This window comes from Phyllobates terribilis, unplaced genomic scaffold (genome assembly GCF_046119375.1).
Source record: "Phyllobates terribilis strain yellow unplaced genomic scaffold, ASM4611937v1 Scaffold_5__5_contigs__length_657084704, whole genome shotgun sequence".
Taxonomy (NCBI): domain Eukaryota; kingdom Metazoa; phylum Chordata; class Amphibia; order Anura; family Dendrobatidae; genus Phyllobates; species Phyllobates terribilis.
This window is the reverse complement of record NW_027362765.1, coordinates 472,927,648-472,952,995: the sequence shown is the minus strand read 5'-3', so window position 1 is coordinate 472,952,995 and position 25,348 is coordinate 472,927,648. Positions and strand designations below refer to the sequence as shown.

General features: G+C 43.6%; 1 protein-coding gene across 1 annotated transcript in view; it reads right to left on the bottom strand.

Moving 5' to 3' along the window:
- IPMK (inositol polyphosphate multikinase) overlaps positions 1-24,189 on the bottom strand; it is a 42,513-nt gene extending 18,324 nt beyond the window's left edge. Inside the window, exons 1-3 of the mRNA XM_073685486.1 lie at positions 23,820-24,189; positions 15,170-15,255; positions 726-822 (exon numbers count right to left, since the gene is read on the bottom strand). Coding sequence (XP_073541587.1) covers positions 726-822; positions 15,170-15,255; positions 23,820-23,961 — 325 coding nt within the window. The 5' untranslated portion in view covers positions 23,962-24,189. The remainder of the gene's footprint in view (positions 1-725; positions 823-15,169; positions 15,256-23,819) is intronic.
- Positions 24,190-25,348: the final 1,159 nt, after the last annotated feature.

The window sequence follows — 25,348 nt, the reverse complement described above, 5'->3', positions numbered from 1 at the left end:
CTACAATGGGTATGTGTTCTAAGCATGAAAACCAGATAGAACATGTATGTGAAAAAAAAAAAAACAGTCTGAATGAGGCCTTTAGGTAGTTGGCTGAGATTCAGCTTTAGACCATGACCAGCATTACATAGTCCAGGGCCAACATGTGCTCCCCACTACCTCTTCTCACAGTTGCACAGTGTTAAAGATATCACAGGGAGTGGTATGAGGGTGTAACACAGCACAGCAAACTGTGCTCGATTGGGAGAGAAGCACAAGAAGGCATTTATCAAGACGGGCATTTCATATGTGCATCTTTGGACTATCCATGAGTTCGTACCGGAAATCTATGCCAGTTATGAGCTGGAGAAAATTTCAACTCCAATTGACCCCAATTTTCTGGCATACGGTATAGTAAACGTTTTGTAGAGTGGTTGAACGCATACTTTTTTGGTTAGTGGGGTTGCCAATACCTTAAAACTTTCTCTAATTTACAATCTTTAAAAACTAAGCTTTTTTTTAATTGACACATCAATTTCCTTCCTGTTTTTGCAGACTAGTGATACACAGTAACAATAGTATATTGTACCCAAAATGGAGCAGAACAAGGTAAAGATGGTTTTTAAACAAAGACAGCTTCTATTCACTAATAGATCAATTGCAAGAAGAGTCATATGGGGAACGAGCGTGTAGACAATTGTACAATTAGGTGATTAAAATACAGAGTGGAAAAAATAAAATGATACCATTTGTAGATCCAGGGGGCGACCATGTGCCAAAATATTTTGGTAAAAATATTTGTAAGTCACGCAGCTTTGGATCAGTGCAGTCACTTGAGAAAACCTGAAACAAAAAAAATTATATTATATGTATATATGAAAAAAAAACAAAACCACAACATTTGGCCTTTTTGCAGTATCTTCTGGCAGTGAAGACTCATCTGTGAAATGTTAAAGTGACTGATCTACTTTTATCCCCTCGGGAGAAGAGAAAACATCAGACACACAGTAGCTGTGAAGTCAACATTCTGCCTAATGATTCTGTAATGGAGCAAATGTGAAGTTCACTGGTTCAAGTATCAGACAGTGCTGCCAATAGTCGGCGCGCAGACAAAATGAAATATCACAGAGAGCGAGCTCAGATTATGAGAATTCTTTGAATCAAAAGGAGAAACTTCTGGTCCCGAAGTCTGGCCAATATAAAATAGCAAAAGCATGAGCTAAAATTAAACTAACTGCATCCCGAAAGAGGAAGTACATCATTTCATATAGGACGGGCTCCGTTATCCCCGCACCCTACTACTCAATTCATCTACCTCCAACTCAGCTGGGACATCACCCCAGCAGACAGAGGCTTTCCAGAGTAATTGATAACCCACTAATATTTTAAACAGATTCCAAGTCCCCACAGTCTGTCTTAATCTTATATAGTACTCATTACAATTTAGCAACATTGCAGATAGGATATTGTAATAAAGAGAAATGATTTGTTTCTATGGCTTCAATTCAGGCCTGCTTCCATGGCAACAGACTACAAACAAGTCTATGTAGTCAGAACATGCAGTCATACTCCCATGTGTCTCACACAATGTATATCGGAAGGCAGGTGAGGCTTTCTGTTAGGCCCCACTATCAGTATTTTCTCTCAGGAGTGGGAGATAAATGCAGAATTGGTGACTTGTTTCTATTATACCTTTTCTCTGATTGTTCCTCATCTGGTTTTGGCTCCCACTCCTGAGAAAAAATACTGACCGAATACTGAGCAAATACTGATAGTGGGGCCGTGGCCTCACCGTAATCATGACTCAGTGTCAGACATTGGATGCAACAGTGTCTCTGGAAAAAAAATAAAAATAAATAATACATGTTCACTGGAGGTAGTATACATCCTATATACAAGGCGATACAAAAGGGACGTCAGGTGAAGGGCCCTACATGGCCTTTGTAGCTGCTTAACCCTCCGCTTTCCTCTTTCGAAGTGAATCTTTTTGATCTCCTCTCAGATACAGTGGGGTGAAATAAATATTGAATAAGTCCAATTTTCTAAGTAAATATATTTCTAAGGGTATGTGCACACGATGCAGAAATGAAGCAGAAAATTTCTGCATCATTTCTGCATCTCCCTGGCAGAAAAAACACATGCAGATTGTGCATGCATTTTTCCTGCGGAATACATGCGTTTCCACATGCGGATTGACAAGCGCTTTCCAGGTGATTTTAGCATCACCTGGAAAGTGCTTGACAACTAGGTCACACTATATAAATCCATGCAAACAGCATGGATTTATATAGTGTGACCCGAGAGAGTGTATATACTTACCTCAGATGGCCCGCGCTGTCCTGCTCAATCCGTTCTCCCTCGCCGGCAACTTTGAATTGAAAGACCTGCCGACGTCAGCGTCACGTGACCCGTCACATGACTGACATCAGCGCAGGTCCTTCAACTCACTGCAAGTGCCGGGAACCAAGCAGGAGCGGTGCGCGGGCCGACAGATGGTAAGCATATATATTTTTTATTTTATTCTTGTTTTACAGCTTTTTTAATGGTACCTGGGTGTGGATGAGACTCTCCTCTCCTCCACACCCGGGTACCATCCGCACATTAGAACGCACCAATTACGCAAGTATAGATGCTGTCTTGCGGAATTGGCGCGTTCTAATGCAAGTCAATGGCGGCGAAAACGCCACGTTTACGCAAAATTAAATGACATGCTGCGGATTTTTGAGCGCAGTGTTTAAGCTGCGGAAAAATCCGCATCATGGGCACAGCACATGCGGATTTCAATTGGGGAACATTGCTGCCCTTCTACCATGCGTTTTTAATGCGTTTCCGCAACTGCAAAAATGCCGCGGAAACGCATTAAATACGCATCGTGTGAACTCAGCCTAAAGGTGCTATTGACATGAAATTCTCACCAGATGTCAGTAACAACCTATTCAATCCACATAGGAAAATAAATCAAACCATAGATGTCCATAAATTAAAGTTTTGTGTAATAATGAGAAATGACATCAGGGGAAAAAAAAAAAAAAAAAGTATTGAACACCCGAAGAAAAATGCAAACAAGCCACGGAAAGTCATGATACCTGCTGAAACCTATCACTAATTAGGAAGCAATCCTGCCACTTAATGAAGCAGAAATGTTAGCTGGTTCAACTGATGGCCTATAAAAAAGTGTCACACAAGAAACATCTCATGGTGGGTAAAACTAGTGAGCCGTCTCAAGATAGTCAACTTTATTGTTGCAAAACATATTGATGGCAATGGTTATGTAAGAATTTCTAAACTATTGAAGGTTCCAGTGAGCACTGTTGGGGCCATTATCCAGAAGCAGAAAGAACATTATCGCACCATAAACTGGTCATGACCAGGTGCTCCCTGCAAGATTTCAGACAGAGGAGTGAAAAGAATTATCAGAAGAGTTGTCCAAGAGCTAAGGACCACGTGTGGAGAGCTACAGAAAGCAGGGCTGTGGAGTCGGAGTCCATTTTGGTGGAGTCGGTATAAAATGGACCAACTCAGACTCCTAAAATATATAATAAATTGGGTACAGTAGTTCAATGCAGATTGTGGGGAATATTTTTTCATAAAAATTTGGGAAAATTATGAAATGTCCTATAAATGTCTGTCCTATTCCTGATCTAAGGGTCTAGACTTTTAGCTGAGATGAATCTGTGCTACAGTAAATTTATCACTTAAACATGAGCCATGTATGAGGGAGTCGAGTGAGTCGGTGTCATGGAAATTGAGGAGTCGGAGGTTTGGCTTACCAACTCCACATCCCTGGCAGAAAGACCTGAATCAGCAGGTACAATTTTTTCAAAGAAAACAATAAGTAATGCACTCAACCTCCATGGCCTGTATACACACTCACTATGCAAGACTCCATTGCTAAAACATGTTCAAGCGCATTTAAAGGTTCGCTCAACAACATTTAGACAAGCCTATGAAATACTGGGAGAATAGAGCCTTCTGGTCAGATGAGACCAACACTGAACTATTTGGATGCCATAATACACACCATGTTTGGAGGCCAAAAGGCACCACTGTTTTTCAGCATACATCACTGGCAAACTATATATAGTTGAAGGAAGGGTGAATGGACTGATTTACTGAGACATTCTTGATAAAAATCTGCTGCCATCTACCATAATGATGAAGATAAAACAAAGGTGGACTTTTTAGCAAGACAAAGATCCCAAACACACAGCCAAGGAAACTGAATGGATTTCGAAGAAAGAAAATAAACTTGCTAGAATGGCCTAGTCAGTCAGTCACCTGTTCATAGAAGGAGACCACGGAACTTTCAGCAATTGAAGAGTGTTTGTGCGGAAGAATGGGGGTGAGGGGGCCCAGGGTGATTAGCTACAGTGCCATGGGTTGTAAACTCCTTGATTAAGTTGCGCACCGTGTACAAAGGAACATCAAGATCTCTGAAGATGTTCTTGTAACCTTGAGATTGCGGATATTGTTCAAACATTCTGGTTCTCAAGTCCTCAGACAGTTCTCTTCTCCTCTTTCTGTTCTCCATGTTTAGTGCGGCACACACAAACAAGCAATGCAAAAACTGAGTCAACTTCTCCCCTTTTGCACAGTACGTGTGGCTGCAAGGTATTGAATGCACTGCAGAAATCAATGTTCTTTGACTTCTCCAGTGCATTCAATAACTTACAGCCACTCTTACTGTCCAAAAAATAGAATTAATCTTACCGGTAATTCGGTTTCTAAGACCCTCCACGACAGCACCACCTGGAGGTTGCCTCCCCATCCTAATTGAGGACAGGAAACACAAGAGGTTAAATAGCCCCTCCCCTATATTATCCCCAGTGTTTTCAAAGGACCACACAAGATGAATGCTTCAATAATATTTTATTAACACTAAAGAGTTTCTCATAAATCAAGAAAGGGCAGGAATTACCAGTGCTGTCGTGGAGGGTCTTAGAAACCAAATTACCGGTAAGACTAATTCTAATTTCTCCAATCGTGTCCACAACAGCAGCACCTGGAGCAATACCAAAGAATGAATTTTAGGGAGGGACAACCACCTGAAGGACTTTCCTTCCAAATGCTGGGTCTCTATTTGACATTGCATCCAAGCTATAAATGTTTAGCAAAAGGTATGGACAGATGACCATGTAGCTGCCCTGCAAATCTGCTCAACGGATGTGCTAGCCTTTTCAGCCCAGGAGACAGACCTAGCTTTGGTGGAATGAGCTGTCAAGGATTCTGGAGGAAGTAAATCTTGATTTTTGTATGCCTCACAAATCGCTTTTTTAATCCAATTTGCCAGCATGTTTTTGGAGATTTTCTTCCCTTTGTTGGGGCCTCCATATTGTACAAATCGGCTCTGATCCTTTCTCCAGGACTCAGTTTGACTTAAGTAGAAGATGAAAGTCCTAACATCCGGCAAGTGGAACGCCTCTTTCCTGCTATTTGATGGATTCTGACAAAAGGATGGAAGGATTATAGGCTGAGACATATTGAATTCAGATGAGACTTTGGGAAGAAATGAAGGCTCCAACTGGAGGATGATTCTGTCTTCCAGAACTCAAAATTAAGGCTCTCTGATGGAAAATGCTTGAATTTCCCCCACTCTCCTAGCTGTACTCAGGGATACCAACAACGCTGCTTTCCATGACAGCTTGTCTATTTGAGATTCAGATATTGGCTCGAAAAGTTGCATGGTAAGACCTTTAAGAACAGTATCGAGTTCCCAAGGCGGAACATTTCTTGCTCTCGTCGGGTTCATTTGTGATGCAGCCGTCATGAATCTCCTAATCCATCCGTTTTGGGCCAAGTCAGTATTAAAATAGGAGCTTAGGGCTGAGATCTGGACCTTAAGAGTGCTTGGCCTTAATCCTTTAGACAGACCGTTTTGCAAAAAAATCCAGAATCTTAGATATATTCGGCAGAAAGGGATCTAGTGAATGAGGGTCATACCACAGCTTGAAGGTCTTCCAGATCTTTCCATAAATGGAGTCCGTGACCTGCTTCCTGCTTTTCTGCAGTGTATTGATCACCTCCTCTGAAAAGCCTCTGGCTTTTAGGATGGTGGCTTCAGAAGCCAGGCTGCCGAGGAGAGATTTTGAGGGGTCGGATGGTAGATCGGACCCTCATGCAGCAGATCGTGCATCTGAGGATGAATCAACGGATGTGCCACCTTCAAACTGTTCAATATTCCGAACCATGCCCTTTTGGGCCACATCGGAGCTATGAGGATTGTTTTTGCTCTTTCAGCCCTGATTTTTTGCAAAGTCCTTGGTAACAACGGAATTGGGGGGAAAACGCATACGTGAGTTTGACATTCCAAGGATGAGCAAACGCATCTATCACCGCTGTCGGATCCTTGGGGTCCAGGGAGAAAAAAGGTCTTTCGCGTTCTCGTGGTTTGCGAACAGATCCACTTCTGGATTTTCCCATTTCTGTACAACCATATGGAATATCTTCCAGTTCAGACTCCATTCTCCCTTGCAGAAGAATGTCCCTTCTGCTTAATAAATCTGCCTGATAATAGTCGGAGCCCTTCAGGTGCAGAGCCGACAGGGATAGGAGATGAAGCTCTGCCCAGCGAAACATCCCTTGCTGAGATTAATTGCAGGTTTCTGTTCCCTGTGCTTGCCTCAGGTGGGCTACCGTTGTCATATTGTCTGAGTATATTCTGACACGCGACCCCTGGAGTAGGGACTCTGCTGCCAGAATGGTCTCTTCCACTGCTTTCAATTCTCTTAAGTTCGAGGACTGATCCGCAATTTCTTGCGACCAAATTCCCTGAAAGGCCACCTGAGAGACTACTGATGCTGAAACCATACTGTTCCCTTCTACAGATTTCTCAGACAAAGCCACCATGTTAAAGATACTTTCACCTGCTCTGGTAGGTGAATCCTGCTGGTGAGGGAACCTAGAGATCTGTCCCAGTGGGAAAGAATGAAGCTCTCAAGAACCCTTGTATGTGCTTGAGGCCAAGATACCGCTTGAATAGCGGAGGTCATGGTCCTCAGGACGGACATGGCAAGTCTTATTGAGACCTTGTTCTGGTTCATTAGTGCACGGACTGTCGACCTCAGCTGAATTTGGTTTTGCCTTGGCAAAAAGGAGGCCTGCTGCTGGGAATCTAGAAGAATCCTCAAAAAAGGTCTTATTGGTGGAGGGAAGTAGATCCGACTTGTCGCAATTTATCAGCCATCCCAATGATTCCACAGTATGAAGAGTCATCTGGAGGTGCTCCTTCAATATTGGGACTGAGGGAGCCATTAATAAAAAAAATCGTCCAAATATGGGACGATACTGATATCCCGTCGCTTAGAAAAGCCACCACTTCCGCCATGAGATTCGTGAACAAGCGGGGAGCCGACGAAATCCTGAAGGGAAGCACGTTGAACTGAAAATGATGTATTCTTTGATTTTGACTTACAGCAAATCTGAGGAACTTCCTGTAAGAAGGATGAATTGGCACATGATAGACCTGCAAGAGGTGTACTATTGTTGCGATCACAAAATCTTCCCCAATCAGTGGAATTGTGGACTTTAAAGATTCCATGTTGAACCTTCTGTATTTTACATATTGGTTGAGACGTTTCAGATTGAGAATTATCCTGTAGGCACCTGATGCCTTTTTTAACAAGAATATTCGAGAATAGTGACCTTCTCCTCGTTCTCTGCCAGGAACTGTTATTACTCTTGTATTTTGTAAATCCTGAAGACCTGATATTAGGACTTTCTGCAATCTTGAGGAAGACAAGATTGTTATCTCTACTCTTCTTGGTGCGTAAGCAGCGAAGTCGATTTTGACTCCTATTTCCACTATCTCCAGCATCTGTTTGTTGAGATTAGCCGCCACTGCAGAAGGAAAGTTGCAATCCTGCCTCCTACATTCCTGGCGTCATTGTCTGTCTTGTGGTCACCTTCTTCAAGCTCTTCCATAGAAATGTTCTCCTCTGAGTCGGAAGTATCCCTGACTGGACACTTCCTCTTTTTGGCCAGGGGAGGATCCTTAGCCCTCACTTGCTGGAAGGACTGTGAGAAGGTAGCTAGTGAGGACTGTATTTCCTGCCGGACCATTCCCCTAACTTCTTCCATAAGGGACGGCTGATCCTCTTTCACAATATTCTCCGTACATCTCTGGCACAGGGGTTTCTTATGGCCTGAGGTAAGCTTTTTTCTACAAATGGCACATTTGCATATTGTAGTACTTTCACCCACTTCCGATGCAGGATTCTTGTCTCCCTAAAATTAAAAGGGGAGATGTATTTAAACTTTTCGGATCCTGCTCAAGAGAGTGGGGAATAACCTATCCCAGGAGTACTTACTGGGGCTGGGTTTGTGCCGGGCTCTGCAGATGCAGGCTTTGAGACAACACCTTCCATAGATACAGACATTTTCTGTCCTACCTTATCGGTGTCTTCTCATATGGGCCTTTTATAGAAGGAACCGAGATCCAGCGCTGACTCCCACCAATCAGGTGGAAGTTTTCCTCCATTTTAGGGAAAAACCGCGGTTTCAAATTTCCCATCGCGGCCCCATGCGTTCCACTGTGGAAAGCAAACCGGAAGGGACGTCGCTGGCCGAACAAAGCATGCTTCCGGTGAGTCCTGCATGCGCGCCGGATGCTGCCATGGAGGATCAATCTACATGCGGCTCCCAGCCCACCACCCACTCAGCTTTACCCGAAGGCGCAGGAAAGTGAGGAGGTCCCGCTCCAGATGGAACGGGAGCTAACAGGGGAGGAAGGCCAGAGGCGCTCGATAACTGCAGCCCAGCTCAGGTCAGGTATGTTAATAGGGCACTGCTTGCCAGCCACAGCTACCCTAGGAACATCTTCATCCCATAGGGACAGGAAAAACACTGGGGATAGTATAGGGGAGGGGTTATTTAACCTCTTGTGTTTCCCGTCCCTAATTAGGATGGGGAGGCAACCTCCAGGTGGTGTTGTCGTGGAGGGGATTGGAGAAAGATGGCATATATGAAGGTGGAGGAGGGGGATGAGAAATTGGATAATGGACTACCTGTCGCACAGGCCACAGTTTGTACAGATGGGAGCAGTTGTGTCAGGCAGATTGAGCAGTGTAGTTGCCCCTCAGGGAACGGTGCTGTCGCCATTACTTTTCACGTTGTATACAGCAGATTCAGTATAAATCTGATTTTTGCCACCTCTAAAAATTCTCAGATGACTGTTGTAGTCGGGTGCATTAGTGGGATGTCGGAGAGGAGGAACACAGGAGGGTGGCATCGGATTTTGTGGATTAGTGCCAGGCTAACTATTTAAAAATAAACATAAAAAAAAAAACTAAGGCACTGGTGGTGAACTATAGCAGGAGAAAGATGGGACTGTTGACCTGTCACTATTGCTAGTCAGGAAGTCGAGCAGGTCGAGAGTTATAAATATTTGGGGGTCTACTTGGACAACAAACGGGACTTGAGGTGCCATACGGAGAAGATTTACAAGAAGGGGGATGAGTAAACTGTACCTCCTACGGAAATTAAGGTCGTTCAAGGTTTGCGCAAAATGTTAAAAATGTTCTACTGGTCTGTAGTGGCAAGTGCCATCTTTTTTGCAATCATATGCTGAGAAAGTAGTATGCAGGTGTCTGATGCTAATAAGCTAAATAAGCTCATCATGAAGGCAAGCTCTGCTGTTGGCCGCCATCTTTCCACTTTTGAGGAGTTAGTGGAGAAAATAATTCAGAAGAAGCGTTTGGCAATAATGTACAATAACGCACATTCATTATATGAGCTGTTCATGAGGCAGAGGAGCACCACCAGCAACCGTATAATCCTACAAAGGTGTAAGAAGGAAAGATACAAGAGATCATTTGTTGTACATTCCCATAGCAGTCAGCACAACTACCTAAGTGTGAAATTCTCCAAGTGACTGGTGTATTATTGGCATTCTAATTGTATATCATACTGACTGGTCATGAATAGGAACGTATGAAATTATACCTGCAAAATTCTACTGTTATGTTTAGGTTCTGCTGAGATACACTTTATTGATCCCGAGGGAAATTACAGTATCGTCTCGTTTTTATCTGGTTTCAGGTGCGAGTTTCAGATTGCCCACACCTGTTACTTGTCACAGGCGAGTTTGAACAAGCATCACATGCTTGAGACAAAGTTATTTACCCACAATTTTGGAAAGGTGCCAATAATTTTGTCCAGCCTTTTTGGGGGTTGTGTGTGAAATTATATTCAATATGCCTTTTTTTCGTGCTGATCCAATACACACAAAATGAAATATACGTGTATAACAAAATGTGTGTAATTGCAATAATTTTTGGGGAGAAATACTTGATTTTCGGGAACGATATCAAGGGTACCAACACTTTTGGCCACTACTGTATATCAATTAAAATCGACTATATTAAAGTCATCTGACACTGGTGTACCAGCTTCTAACACAGGCTGACAATGAGGAGGTTAGGATAATCACTAAATCAATCATTGTCGTTATCGGCAGTACATCTCCTGTTTACACTTGGCAATGCGATGCTGAGAATAATGGTCCTGATTCATTAAGATTAGCATTAGGCAGGCCAATATTAACGAATGGGGCCGCTGGAATAAGTAGCACTTAATACATTAGGAATCTTACAAGTGCCGTGATGGATACAGCAAATAGATACACAAACCAGGGGAGGAGTCCTGAGGAGATAATTTGCATATTCCCACTGCATTTTGGGGTAAGTGAAGAGTCTCCGCGAGCTCAAAGAACACTGGATTTTGGCTGTTGGAGCTGAAAAGAGGACATCGGTAAACCGTGAAGCTTTTTTTTTTAAGCTTTTTTCAGAACATTAACAATAAGAACATGGAAGAGTCCAGGAGCCATTTGGTGAGCTGCATATCCTGCTACATGTTCACAGACTTGCCAGTGGAAAAGCCAAACTTCACATGCCAGAAATGCAAGCTTGTGTCCCTGTTGGAGGAAAAGTTGCGAAATCTTGAAGAGAGGTTAACTACCTTGAAAATCATTAAGGAAGGTGAAGAGTTCTTAGACAGAGCAGAATTATCTCTTCATGATTCAGAAAGAGAAGAAATTCGAACTGCACCTGACGAAACAGAGGAATGGAAGCATGTGACCCAGAGAAGCAGGAGGATAGAGAGGCAGTCAGCACCCATACTGCTCAGGAACCAGTACCAGGCTCTCACGCAGGAGAACCATGAAGAAATACAGCAAAATAAGACTTTGCCAGCAATGAATAACCTTGTAAACCCTCAGAATCCTCCTGGATGGAGAAAGAAGAATGTTGTGAAGAAAAAACGGAGAGTGGTGGTCATGGGGGATTCCCTGTTAAGAGGAACAGAGGCCGCTATCTGCAGACCAGACATAACCTCAAGAGAAATGTGCTGTCTTCCAGGAGCAAAAATTAAAGATGTGTCTGACAGGATATCAAGACTCTTCAGACCTACAGATCACTACCCATTCCTGCTAATACATGTGGGGACAAATGACACCGCAAGAAAGGACCTGGAAACCATCTGCAGTGACTTTGAAGACTTAGGCAAGAAAGTGAAAGAATTGGGAGCGCAGGTGGTCTTCTCATCCATCCTCCCAGTGGATGGCCATGGAACAATGAGGTGGAATAAGATTCTACAGGTGAACAACTGGCTACGTCGATGGTGCCGTCAACAAGGATTTGGATTTCTGGATCACGGAATGAATTACCTATACGATGGACTACTTGCTAGAGATGGGGTGCACCTTACGAAGACTGGAAAACATGTATTTGGAAGTCGCCTTGCTACACTCATCAGGAGAGCTTTAAACTAGAACAATGTGGGAAGGGAAACAAAAGGCCAGAAAAAGCCATACAGCTGACAAATACTATTGAGATCTCTGCTACTGGAAGTGGAAAGGAAGAACAAAGACAAAACAATTTAAATAATAAAAATATGGGAGGAAGAGAAACCAATCACAAACTAAAATGTTTTTATACAAATGCACAAAGCATGGGCAACAAACAAGGAGAATTGGAACTACTAATGCAGGAAAAGGAATATGATGTAATTGGAATCACTGAAACTTGGTGGGACGATACACATGATTGGAATAAAAGGCTAAAAGGATACAACTTATTTGCAAGAAACAGACTTGATAAACGAGGAGGAGGTGTTGCATTGTATGTTAGAAAAGCGTATATCTGCACAGAGATTGAAGCTTCAGAGACTGGGAGTTCTGTGGAAACTGTTTGGGTAAGAATACAAGGAGAGAACAATGGAAAGGACACCATTGTAGGCATTTACTACAGGCCACCTGGGCAAGCTGAAGATATGGATGAACTCTTTATGTATCAAATGACCAAGTTCTCCAAAAAATATGACGTAGTGGTCATGGGAGATTTCAACTATCCAGACATTTGTTGGGAATCTCTCTCAAGTAAAACTAACAGGTCAAGCAAATTCTTATCCTCTCTTGCTGACAATTTTATCTTCCAAAAGGTAGGGGAGAAAACAAGGGGATCTGCTACTTTGGATCTAATCCTTATAAACAGAGAGGAAATGGTTGAGGAGGTAAAAGTGGCTGGGACCCTAGGAGGCAGCGACCATGCTATTATAGAATTTTGGATAACTAGAGGAGGAAGACATGTGAAGACTCAAACTTCAAGGTTAGATTTTAGAAAGGCAGATTTTAAGAGACTCAGAAAGAGAATAGGAGGGATCCAATGGCTGGATGTCCTTAAGGACAAAAATGTCCAGGAAGGATGGGAAATTTTTAAAAATGAGATTCTCAAAGCACAATCGTTAACAATCCCGAAAAGTAGAAAGAATGGGAAGCATTTAAGGAAACCAGGATGGATGAACACAGAACTTAAACACATGCTAAAAAGAAAGAAAGAAATGTTTATTAAATGGAAAGAGGGAGGCATATCTAAAAAAGATTATAATGCAGTCTGCAGATCCTGCAGGGCACGTATCAGGTTAGCTAAAGCTGACAATGAATTAAGGCTTGCAAGAGATGTCAAAAGCAATAAAAAAGGATTTTGGGGGTATGTCAAAAGTAAAAGAAAAGTCAAAGATGCTATAGGATTTTTACAGGATGAAAATGGAGAAATGGTAAGAGAGGATGTTGAGAAGGCCGAACTTTTTAATTCCTATTTTGCATCTGTTTTCTCTCAGAAAGAAAATGTAACATCAACTGATCTTCACTGTCCTTTTAAAGGAATAGAGGAATCCAAGTTATCTGTAAACAGAAAGATTGTGAGGGAATATTTAGCTAACATAAATGAGTTCAAGTCTCCAGGTCCAGATGAATTACACCCCAGAGTACTGAAGGAGATCGTAGAAGAAATTTTAGAACCACTCTCCATAATCTTTGAAAATTCTTGGAGAACAGGAGAAGTCCCAGAAGACTGGAGAAGAGCAAATGTTGTTCCTATCTTCAAAAAGGGGAAGAAGGTGGACCCAGGGAACTATAGGCCGGTGAGTCTGACTTCTATACCAGGAAAGATCTTTGAACAAATTATTAAACAACATGTATGTAAGTACATGGATAAGAATGAAGTGATTAACCAGAGTCAGCATGGGTTTGTAACTAACAAGTCATGTCAGACTAACTTAATTTCCTTCTATGACAGAATCACTGACTGGGTGGATCAGGGAAATGCTGTAGACATAGTATATCTTGACTTCAGCAAAGCGTTTGACAAAGTATCTCACACCATCCTTATTGAAAAAATGACCAAGTATGCAATGGACCAGGCAACTGTTAGGTGGATTCATAACTGGCTTAGTGATCGGACTCAAAGGGTGGTTGTAAATGGCTTCACATCCAGCTGGATGAATGTCTCAAGTGGGGTACCACAGGGCTCCGTCCTGGGACCTGTATTGTTCAACATCTTTATCAATGATTTAGATGAAGGAATTGAGGGTAAACTGATTAAATTTGCTGATGACACAAAGCTAGGAGGGATAGCTAATACTAGAGAAGAGAGAGAGAGGATTCAAAAAGACCTAAATAAACTGGAGCAGTGGGCAGCAACCAACAGAATGGTTTTTAACAGGGAAAAATGCAAAGTACTACATCTGGGCAATAAAAATGAAAAAAGCATATACAGAATGGGAGGAATAGAGCTAAGCAACAGTACATGTGAAAAAGACTTAGGTATACTAATAGATCATAGACTGAACATGAGTCAACAGTGTGATGCAGCAGCAAAAAAGGCAAATACAATTCTGGGATGTATTAACAGAAGCATACAGTCTAGATCACGTGAAGTCATTATCGGTCTTTACTCCTCTTTGGTCAGACCTCATCTGGAATACTGTGTACAGTTTTGGGCACCACATTTTAAAAAAGACAGACAAACTGGAGCAAGTTCAGAGAAGAGCGACCAGAATGGTGACTGGTCCGCAAACCATGTCCTATGAGGAACGGTTGCAGGATTTGGGAATGTTTAGCTTGCAAAAAAGAAGACTGAGAGGAGACTTAATAGCTGTCTACAAATATGTCAAGGGCTGTCACATTGTAGAAGGATCATCTTTATTCTCATTTGCACAAGGAAAGACTAGAAGCAATGGGATGAAACTAAATGGGAGGAGACACAGATTAGATATTAGAAAAAACTTTTTGACAGTTAGGGTGATTAATGAGTGGAACAGGCTGCCACGAGAGGTGGTGAGTTCCCCTTCAATGGACGTCTTCAAACAGAGGCTGGACAGACATCTGTCTGAGATGATCTAGTGAATCCTGCTTTGAGCAGGGGGTTGGACCAGATGACCCAGGAGGTCCCTTCCAACTCTACCATTCTATGATTCTATGACACACACTGCAGAGGACTTAGCAGCCCGTCTCCTCTACAGTGCCTCTAGACTCCCGCAAGTAAAGGACCTTTGGTGACATCATGGTCACATGTCCGTGATCTCACCAAAGATCCTTTTGCAATCTAAATCTCAAAAATTAAATTGGCAATACAGAACTTGTAATATCAATGAAGGTTCTGCCAGAAGCACTGGGGGAACCTAAAAGGGTGGGGGGCCTGAGCAGTTGCCAAGTTTGCCACTCCTCCTCACCAACACCAGAATATATATATCTCCCATCACTAGGGATCAGCTGTAAACTGTGGCAGGACCACATAGCTCCAACAGAAGAAAAATGAAGCACACCTTTTAACAAGGGTATTTCCAACCCACACAACAGCTGTAAATGAAGCATTTAGAAGGGGAGGAAAAAAAAAAAAAAAAAAATTCATTAACATACCATGTCATAGAAGTCCAGTTCTCTTGGTCCACGTGGTGGTGGCTGTAATTGCTTTAAAACCGTCCCATCGGGATGCTGAAGTATGCCTGAAGGGAATATGATATTTTACAATTATTCAACTTGTTTTATCAGATCAGATACAAACCAAATGTTTTTTTTATTTGCAAGTAGTGTGGGGGAGGGGGAAAGAGTCTGGGTCCAGAGATCGCTACCGATTATTTTTTTTAATAAGTGCACAGCACAGGAGACAGAAGTGTACAGGATGACCTCCAGTCTGCGTGCACCCTCAGATAGTAGCTGTGCGCTCCTGTCACCTTAGCTTTACACTGCTCACATTTCTGAGCAATCAGTGGGGATCTCTTGATACAAACACCCACCGATCTGCTTGTAATTAAAAGAAAATAAATGTTAACAAGCTTTTAGTTGTGCTTTAGTCGACTGTCCCACCAACCTTTGTCACCTTCCCCGTGATTACTGGGAACCTCACCAATTTTGAGAAAAAAAAAAAAAAAAGGTCATGTGCACTATCTTTTTATTACAGCACTCAACTACCGTAGCTCAGGCAGCCATACATAGAATGGAGTAGTAATTGTCTTCTTTGAACCTTAAAACTAAAACTAACTCCATCAAGTTCTACCTGTAGCCCACCATGTTGATCCAGAGGAAGGCAAATTCCCCATGAGACAGATGCCAATTGCCCAATATTAGGAGAGAAATTATTTCTGGAGTCCACATAGAGCAATCAGACTAGTTCTCTGGTAAAGTTGATTTAATCAAGAAAGGCATCCAGGCCTCCTCGTACTTTTGATACCCACTACATGTGAAGAGGTATGTAACCGCAGGATAAGAAGAGAATAACGCAACAATTCGTTATCATAAAAGTTAAGTTATTGGGTAGAAAAACACTAGAAATTACAGGGAATTAGTGAAATCAGCCTGGAGAAATCTAAGACATACTGCAAGGCAATGTTCCCACACGTTGTGTTTTGCAGCGTATTTTTCTGCAGATTTTTAAGCAAATTTTCAGCTGCGTTTTGTAGTACCAGCAAAGTCTATGAGAAACCAGAGTTCTCTGTTCCCACATCTGGTGTTTTTTTTGCTGCGTATTTTGTGCCTTGGTTGTGTTGTTGCTCTATTTTCCATGTCACTTCTTTCAGCGTTTTTTCACCCATAGGAAGTAATGGGTGCGTTTTCGATGGCAAAATAGAATTTATTTTTTTCCCCCTTCACAGAACTTTATAAACATGCATATACAGACAGAAGGCCAGTGGAAAAAAGGCATAAGGAAAAAAAAAAAAAAAAATGAAAACCTGCATTTCTGACGCAGCTGATTTCTTGCCAGAGATCAGTTTTGCTGAATCAAGCAGGTCGGACGGGCTCGATTCGAGTAACGAGTATAATGGAAGCCAATGAGAAACGCAAGAAAGTTTTCCGGAAGACCCTAACAGGAGGGCAGGGGAAAAAAAAAAAATCACTGAAAGGATGGAAACAGCATGGGGAAGATGTTTCTTATTAATTATTGTATTTATATTGATATGGTTTACACTGGCACATTAAGATGCAGTGGGCCCGTATGGATAGATTCTCTATTAGGTCATTCCGGAACGCCGCTGCAGGTAATGCGCATGCGCTTCTTTCTTATGCCTCTGACTTTGTGGGTAATCATGAGACCACATGCGTTCCAGCTCGCATTGACAGGGAGTCCCTTTAGTAGCGATGGGAATCTAGCAGACGCGCCGCTAACACCGCCTGAAGCTGGTAATATTGAGGCCTCATCCCCCTATTGGCAGGTGAGCTGTATATTAAGGCAACAATCCCTCAACCAGAACACGTCCCCGGAAGAATCAAGGCTGTGTTGGGATGGTGGGACACAGTGCCAGGGACCCGGAATCACCGAGGCGGGACCAAAAGTCTACCTGATTGACCAGGCTGTGGGCTGAGTTTCACCGCACGTCACAGCCCAGCATCACGCGTGCTCTCTCCAGCACAGGGGGCATCTATTCTTCACATCAGAGCAGAATTCCTTCCATTCATTGCTGGAAGACATTCTAGATAGTGGGAGAGTTGTAGAAAACTGAAGTATATAAACTGTATACTGGCAGACAGAGCCTCAACTAAAATATGCTAAAAAACGCTAATACAAATATGCAATTATCAGGCATTTCATCAGAGCTTACGCCACCAGAGGCTAGGCGAAAGGAATTTTACTGCACTTTCCCTCCTGTTCTCACACGTCTCATGCTTCACTTTTTCTTTGGAAGTATCTTGTCACCATATATCAGAAATGCATTTCCTCCTAATAGTGTTCCTCTATATGATGAACAGGAGGCTGCAATTTAGTATTCCATGTCATCAGATCACTTTATCATCTCGCTATTATCACAGGAAGGATCATGCTGAAAGGCAACATGTCTAGTATATCTGGAGGCAGAACACAGGTGAAGAACAAGGCAGCTCCTCCCCCGTCATGTCACAGAGCATGCCCACAACAGAACACAGGTGAAGGACATGGCAGCTCCTCCCCCGTCATGTCACAGAGCATGCCCACAACAGAACACAGGTGAAGGACATGGCAGCTCCTCCCCTGTCATGTCACAGAGCATGCCCACTACAGAACACAGGTGAAGGACATGGCAGCTCCTCCCTTCTCATGTCACAGAGCATGCCCACTAAAGAACACAGGTGAAGGACATGGCAGCTCCTCCCCTGTCATGTCACACAGCATGCACACAACAGAACAAAGGTGAAGAACATGGCAGCGCCTCCCTTCTCATGTCACAGAGCATGCCCACAACAGAACACAGGTGAAGGACATGGCAGCGCCTCCCTTTTCATGTCACAGAGCATGCCCACAACAACCTCTCAGGAGCCAATTTTATAACATCCATGTGGCTGCTGTGCGGTTGGAATCACACATGTAGTTTTAATAGCATTTTGAGTGGATCTGAAAGATCGATCAAACTTTGCTATAATAATTCTGATTATTTTGAATAATTTTCATTGGAATTTTTTTGTTCAAAACGCTGTAAAGAGATATTAAATTAATGCTTCCATGTAGAGTACCGCATTGAGCAGCTTCAGCAGCTGAGCATCACGATCAGAGCTAGCCCCCATTCCCAAAGATTAACCTCTCTTCATGTTCCAGATAACAATGACCGCAGCAATTGTCAGAGGATAGGAGCTCCTGAGTGTTCATTGAGGCCACCAAAATACAATGCAATGTGAGGTTTCAACCGGAGTCTAAGAAACAGATAGTTTCTATCATAAACTTGCATGTTAAAGTTACCTAGTAAAATTCCATTGTGGTTTTTTGTTTTGTTTTTTAAACATAGAAGTGATATTATTACTTTTGCAAATTAACGTTGGGGCTACAAAGTGTTATGTGCTTGGCAGAGGGACCCAGAAAGACTGCCGCTAAACCAGCAAAGGTGCAGTCACAGACACTTGCAAAAGCTGCCCAGCTAGGTGAGCCCTTGAGGGGCAGGAATACTCTTCAACCAGCTCCCAGTAAATGGAAGGGAGACTTTAGCAGAGCCGTTCCCAGGCCCACTGTCGCCGGACAGCTGAAGTCTGGTGCCTAGTCAAGAACCAGGCGAGTACCTCTGCAAGAACCCCAGGAAGTGAAACCAGAAGAGAAAATGAGAAAATCCATGAAAAGATAGCAACACTATTGCTAGCACCACTACAGCACATGGAACTGCAATAAACAGCAAGGCACTAAGCAGGGAGCAGGATTGTATCGCCTGCCTAATGATCAGGTGTTGAATACTTCTCAATCATCCCAGCCGCTCCCTGCTAGCCTGCACAGCAGAATGAAGATTCCACCATAGCTTAATACCAAACAGAGCACCGTCTGGCGTTGCCTGGCAACCAGGGAAATCAGTGACAGACACGGCATCCCGCGTCCTCACAAATCCCACAACACCAGAACATGACGCTCGAAAAGACTGGGACAGTCTCCGCGCACGCGTAGCAGCTCCGCCTCCACGATCAGGACAATGGCAGCGCCTGCAACTGGAGTAGAGCCTGCAACTGGAGTAGTGCAGCACAGAACCACGATTCAATCAGAGAAAAGCTATAATAGAAACAAGTCACCAATTCTGCATTTAATCACCCACTCCTGAGAAAAAATATTGACCGAATACTGATAGTGGGGCTGTGGCCTAAGTGCAGTTACCGTGTGCTATATACACTTGTAAAGATTAAAGGGGCTGTGTTGGTCCTTTGAACAAAAGTTCGCAGTCACGATTTCCTGGTATTACCTTTACAATTCGTCATGTGACCATGTATGCGATCTGCATACCTGCAGTCATGCTAAATGGACGTTTTTCGGCTTCTTTCAATTGAAGAGAGCTGAGAAAGCATATGAGACTAGTCGGCAAGTCACACATGCAGTAACATGAAATCCCGCTTGCACAGGTAACTCCAGAGAATCGTGACAGTGTGCACACCACACGCTCTCACGAATCAGCAGGTTTATTGAGCAACAGCAGACTTTCGTAGAAAGCCTGGACAAGTCCTTTAATGATAGCTCCAATCTATTGAAGGAGCAGAAATAAGAACCACAGCACTGGTGCCGCCATAGAGGGGGTGAAAAAGCTTTGGGCACAGGCCTATACTTTTAAGGGAGTTCTCAGGACTTTGCTCCGCAGGGCACTCTCACTGATCAGCTGTTTATAGGTCCTGGTGCAGACAGAAGCAAGCAGTGTATAGCAAACGCCTGCCAATCAGATCGATGAAGTTGGTCACCCAATGATCCAATACTGAAAGGAGTTTTGGTGTCCCAGAAAACCCCTTTAAATCAAGGTGCCTACTAAACAGGACAGTAAAGCACAGGTCATTCAGCAAAAGTCTATGGTTTCCTTGGAAGGAAGTTAATGCAACATCAAGTATGTCAGCACTTTCTCAACTCAGTCTTGCACACACACATACCAGGACACATGTTATCTTGAGTCTTGTGCAGCTCTCTGCAATACACTTTATGGCACCTCCAACAGGAAGTCTCATTATGGGGCAGGTGCCTTCATACAGAGCTCCAGCAAGTCATCAGTACAGACTACTAATGATTCACAGAGCAAAGCTTAACCCTGTAAAATAAACATTACACAAAAAGGTGTGACTGCTAATGACCCTGCTGGCTACAACAGAGGGAAGAGTAGTATTACCAGAAAAGCAGGTGCCATTAGGCTCAGAGGTGAGAGAATAATAAAATACCCATTCGCTCAGTGTATTAGGGAATTGCCTGGACAGCACTTCTCTAATGCACACTGCTCCTTTTATAAGCAACAATTGGTACTCATGCACGGAGGATTAATTAATTGGGGTCTGTCCAGGTCCATTACCTAAAATTTCTTCCACTTACAAATGTTGATGCTCTACGCAGCCAAGATGCACCAATGAATTACCCTGGTTCTTGTAACGGCCTTTTGGTGGCTGTATGGCTGATACAGGTGCCATACAGCAATTGTAACAAAGCACACTGCTAGTACAATAAGGAAAATGTGAATACAGCCTAAGATTACATGCACACGGAGGCTTATTTTATTTAGTTTTTTGAGGCAATCAAAAAGGACGAGTGCCAGTGTAAATCGCTTCAGGAAACATTGAGCAAGAATGTGCATATCACTTCTTAAGAGTTTCAGAACCCTGAAGGTGTTAAAGAAGTTAACAATGTATAACATGGTCAAAAAGACATTACTGTGCACTTGTTCTGTCTTATGTCCATTGTATGGGTTGGTTTTTCTGCACTTTTTCAGGCGGAATCCACTTGAAGAAGACACCAAGCACACATAGCTAAGGGCCTGCCAAGTGCATTTCCAGTAGAAAATGTTAGAAATCCTACGTTTTTACAGTCATAAAGTCAGAGGCCAAAATGGTTTAGTCGGTGGCTAGAGAACTTCATATCAGGCATCAGTAAAGAGCACAACTTTCACACCAAACCCCCGTTATTGTAAGAAGGCTACAAGAGGATTTACACAAACAACATCAGATGGCGTACTAAAAGACACCCATGTCCTTTCTATTTCAGGCTCCCCTCTGTGCCATTCTTGGGGCACAATTGTTAATGATTTACCACCTGTATGGAGGTAGGGAAAGAGGGGAGTGAACACCCTGTTGCCAAACACTGGCAGTAAATTACTTTTCAAACCAAGCACAGGCGCTTGGGGTACCCTTGTCAAAGCCCCTTCACACCCATCTCCGCTTCAGGTGAGGAACTAAAGAGATGCAAAACAAGTAGGTGGGAAGGTGCACTGAATTGTTTGCCACGTCAAAGGTGCAGCAAGGAACCAAGTCATTCCGTGCTGCCACACTCTAAAACTATGGGACAAACATGTTCTTTAGTCCTCAAAATGTTTAAAGTGAAAACAATTCGATTGAATAAATCAACAGTACTCCAAGAGTTAGAGGAGTCATCCAGCATTAACTTTCGCATTTGGAAGCAAGAGGCACCAACGCAGACACTTGTCAGGCCTTGTGTGTAGCTCAGGTCTTCTAGTAAGTGAGGTACTAGACCTGATAGGTGGCCATTGACATCACATCAACATTGCCTTCACCTGCCAATGTGAAAGTGGGAAGTGCTAGATTAGACCCTTAATGGGGGTTCAGTATCAACTTTCATTGAGAAGAGGCAGAAAAATTTAACACTTCCCTTCTGCCAAATATGAAAGTTCAACTTATAAAAAGTGCGGTGGCACTTGATAAATACGACCAGTCATACCCCAATACCATGGACAGCGTTATACATGGAGAAAATCAAGCCGTTACACTCATCACAGAGCAGTCATCATGTAGGATTAGAAGTGTCACATCCTTTAGGCTCAGCGCTGATGAGCAACAACAGCCCCAATCATCTGTTCACGAATGCAAAAAGTTATATCTTTAGACAGCAAGTTTTTGTAAGCTACAGACTCAATAACTAGCTGATCCCAACAGCTATTACCCCATAGATCAAGGCTGATGAATGGGCCCAACATGTCCTGTTTATGCAGGGTAAACAAAACACACATAATATATATTTATATATATTTTTTTGCAGTTTTGGAGAAAGTAATCTGACCAATGGAGAGGTCTCCCCCATCAGCTAAAAGATGTCATACAGTGGCACTCGTCCATTATCACGTTGCGGAACTATAACTTTCCAGAAAGTGCCAACTACAGTACTGCAAAATACCATGACGTTGGCAAATGGCATGAAAGCACCCCCAAAACCCACTGTTGTCAGATGACATCTCACAATAGTAACAGCAGCCTGCAGAGGATCTAGCACCTCTCCTGACATGACCGTTTTAGTAAACACTTGTTTCCCAATAAACAAAAATCCACACTCCTCCCTTCTTAGATCTGTTTGATGCCGTTCCTCTGTTTTTCCTCCTAAAAAAGAGGAAGTAAATGACAGCTGGCGTTACCAGGTAGGGGGCATGTCCCTGTGCACTGACTGTCCAATCAGTGCTGACAATGCCAGTGTAGACACACCCCCTGAAGTAGGTAATCCAGATGTTAATTCATTCATCTATTTCTAGAAGGAATAACAGAGGAACAGCACAAAGCAGAGTTTTAAGAAAAGATGCTCCAGAATTGTTAATTCATGGGGAAAACAATTTGGGAATTATCTCGTAAAGACCATTAATTAGAGTCAACTACTTTGTATAAACTTCCAAAAGTAGATGGGGGACAACAAGCCGACGAGCTTTCACTACATTACGAGGGCAGCACGGTGGCTCAGTGGTTAGCACTGTAGCCTCACAGCGCTGGGGTCCTGGATTCCAACAAGAACAACAGCTGCAAGGAGTTTGTATGTTTCCTCCGTGTTCCTCCCACACTCCAAATACATACTGATTGGGGCTCAAAATCTAGATTCCCTATGGGAACGATGATGTCTGTAAAGTGCTGTGCAATATGATGGTGCTATACAAGCAAAGCATAATAAATACAGCTCTGTACAGAGTTAGGTGAAGAGAAGATCCCCATCTAACAGCTGCTCAGCCCATCACCCCTAAAAAAAATAAATTGTGATATTAGTCTTAAAAGGGTTACATTTGATAAATGTATGATTGATAAGGGTCTGACTGTTGGGACCACCAATGATCAGACAAGGTTGGTTATAAAGACCCCTATGTGAATAGTAGTGTATGTATGTACCACAAAAACCACTGCTCCTTACATACTGGAGCCGTTAGGACCACTGTTCTCAGGATCAGTGAGGGTCCCAACAGTCATAGACAAGCTATAAAAGGAATATTCCAGTTGGAAGAAACAATCACCTATATACAGGACAACTGATATTTTTTCAGATCAGTGGGGGGGGGGGGGTGTCTGACCACTGGGACTCCGACCCAACAATCAGAAAAACTGGGCACTTATCTGCAGGCTCCATTCATTCTCTTCAGGACTGCATTTGCCCTATCTGGCAAAAATTCCCTGCAACCCAAATTATCACCTATTCCGTGATAACCCCCTTTAAGGGGGTCTGACCCCAGTCAGACATTAAATGACACAGTATTATATCTATATAGGACACAAACCCAAAGTAACCAGCATCATTGCATTCCAGCTAGATGCACTAGCGCCCCCTGCAGTGAAATTACTGTGAACTGCCCCATGTGATCCCCACAACGCTGCTGTACGAATAGAGGAGCTCGGCAATACACACCAACTTTATCCTTGCCGTACATGTGGCCAGCCACCTGATGCGACAGTGGGACGCAGCCATTGAGTAACTTGTGGTCTTTCTCCTCGGGGGGATGATGCTGGAGATCCAGGGTCTCGCTGGCACTGTGCTGCTGGGTGGCCATGCTGCAGAGGTGAGATGAGGGCCCCCCCCACACGAGGTGACCGCTCACCGGCCGCACTCCACGTCCCCGGGCTCCAGCATGCCGAGCGCCGGCTCAGGTACACTGTACAGCAGCGTACACAAGCGCCGCCGCCGCCGCCGCCGCTGCTGCTGCTGCTGCTGCTGGGCTCTGAGCCTCCTGCGTCACCGCGTTACTTTTCTGGCAGCTTCGGAACCGCCCACCTCTCCCCCTGCTGACGTCACGGACGCTCACACGTCGCGTTTGCTCGTACAGAAAGCACACACTGGCCGCTCCGCAACGTCACCAGGGGGCGTGGTCCCCATGCAAATCACGGCAGCGGGCTTGGTGCTGAGCTCTGTGCGAGAGTTAACCCTTCTGTCCCCGAGTGAGAATGAGGGCAGGGCCGAGTCTTATCAGCAGGTTATATATGTATACAGCTAGAGTGCAAAGGTCGTGAGTGTGTGTGTGCAGATAAGATGTCTCCTGCACTGAGAACACTGCAGGGCGGAGGAGGTGAGGCGAGGGGCAGCCACAGCTTATACAGAGTAATCTGCACTGAGAGCTGAGTGACAAAAACGCTCAAAACACTGACCATATGCATTTCTAGGTAAAAATGACTTGCTGTTCACACATTCAGTCTTTTCAGTGTCTTTCACCCACTTAGGCTGCGTTCCCACAATGAGTTCTTGGTGGTAAGTTTTTTATGCTGCGTATTTTCAAAAAAATGCCAGTAACCTATTTACTTAATGAATGCAGAAAACCTGCGCCATCAAAAACTCATTGTGGGAAAGATGCCAAGCGGCTAAGGCCACGTGCACACGTTCAGTATTCGGTCAGTATTTTACCTCAGTATTTGTAAGCCATAATCAGGAGTGGAACAATCAGAGGAAAAGTATAAGGCTATGTGCACATGATGTAGAAATGCTCAGGATTTTTTCCTGAGCGTTTCTGCATCTCCCTGGCAGAAAAAAACGCATGCGGATTGTACATGCGGATTGTGCATGTGTTTTTCCTGCCAGGGACAAGCGGATGTGAAGCGTTCTTCACTTGCATTTCCGCATGCGGGTTGACAAGCGCTTTCCAAGCGATTTTAGCATCACTGGGAATGTAAAAAAATAAATATATACTTACCCTCCGATGGCCCGCGCTGTCTTGCTTCGCTCGGTCCCGGCTGCCGGCAGCAGTACACTGAAGGACCTGCTGACGTCAGTACATGACTCTGACGTCAGCGCAGGTCCTTCATTCCATCGCGAAGTGCCGGGAAGCAAGGAGGAGCGCATCAGGGGCCGCCAGAAGGTAAGTATACATTCATTTTTTATTTTATTCTTTTTTTACAGATTTTTTAATGGTACCTGGGTGTCTATGAGACTCTCCTCTCCTCTACACC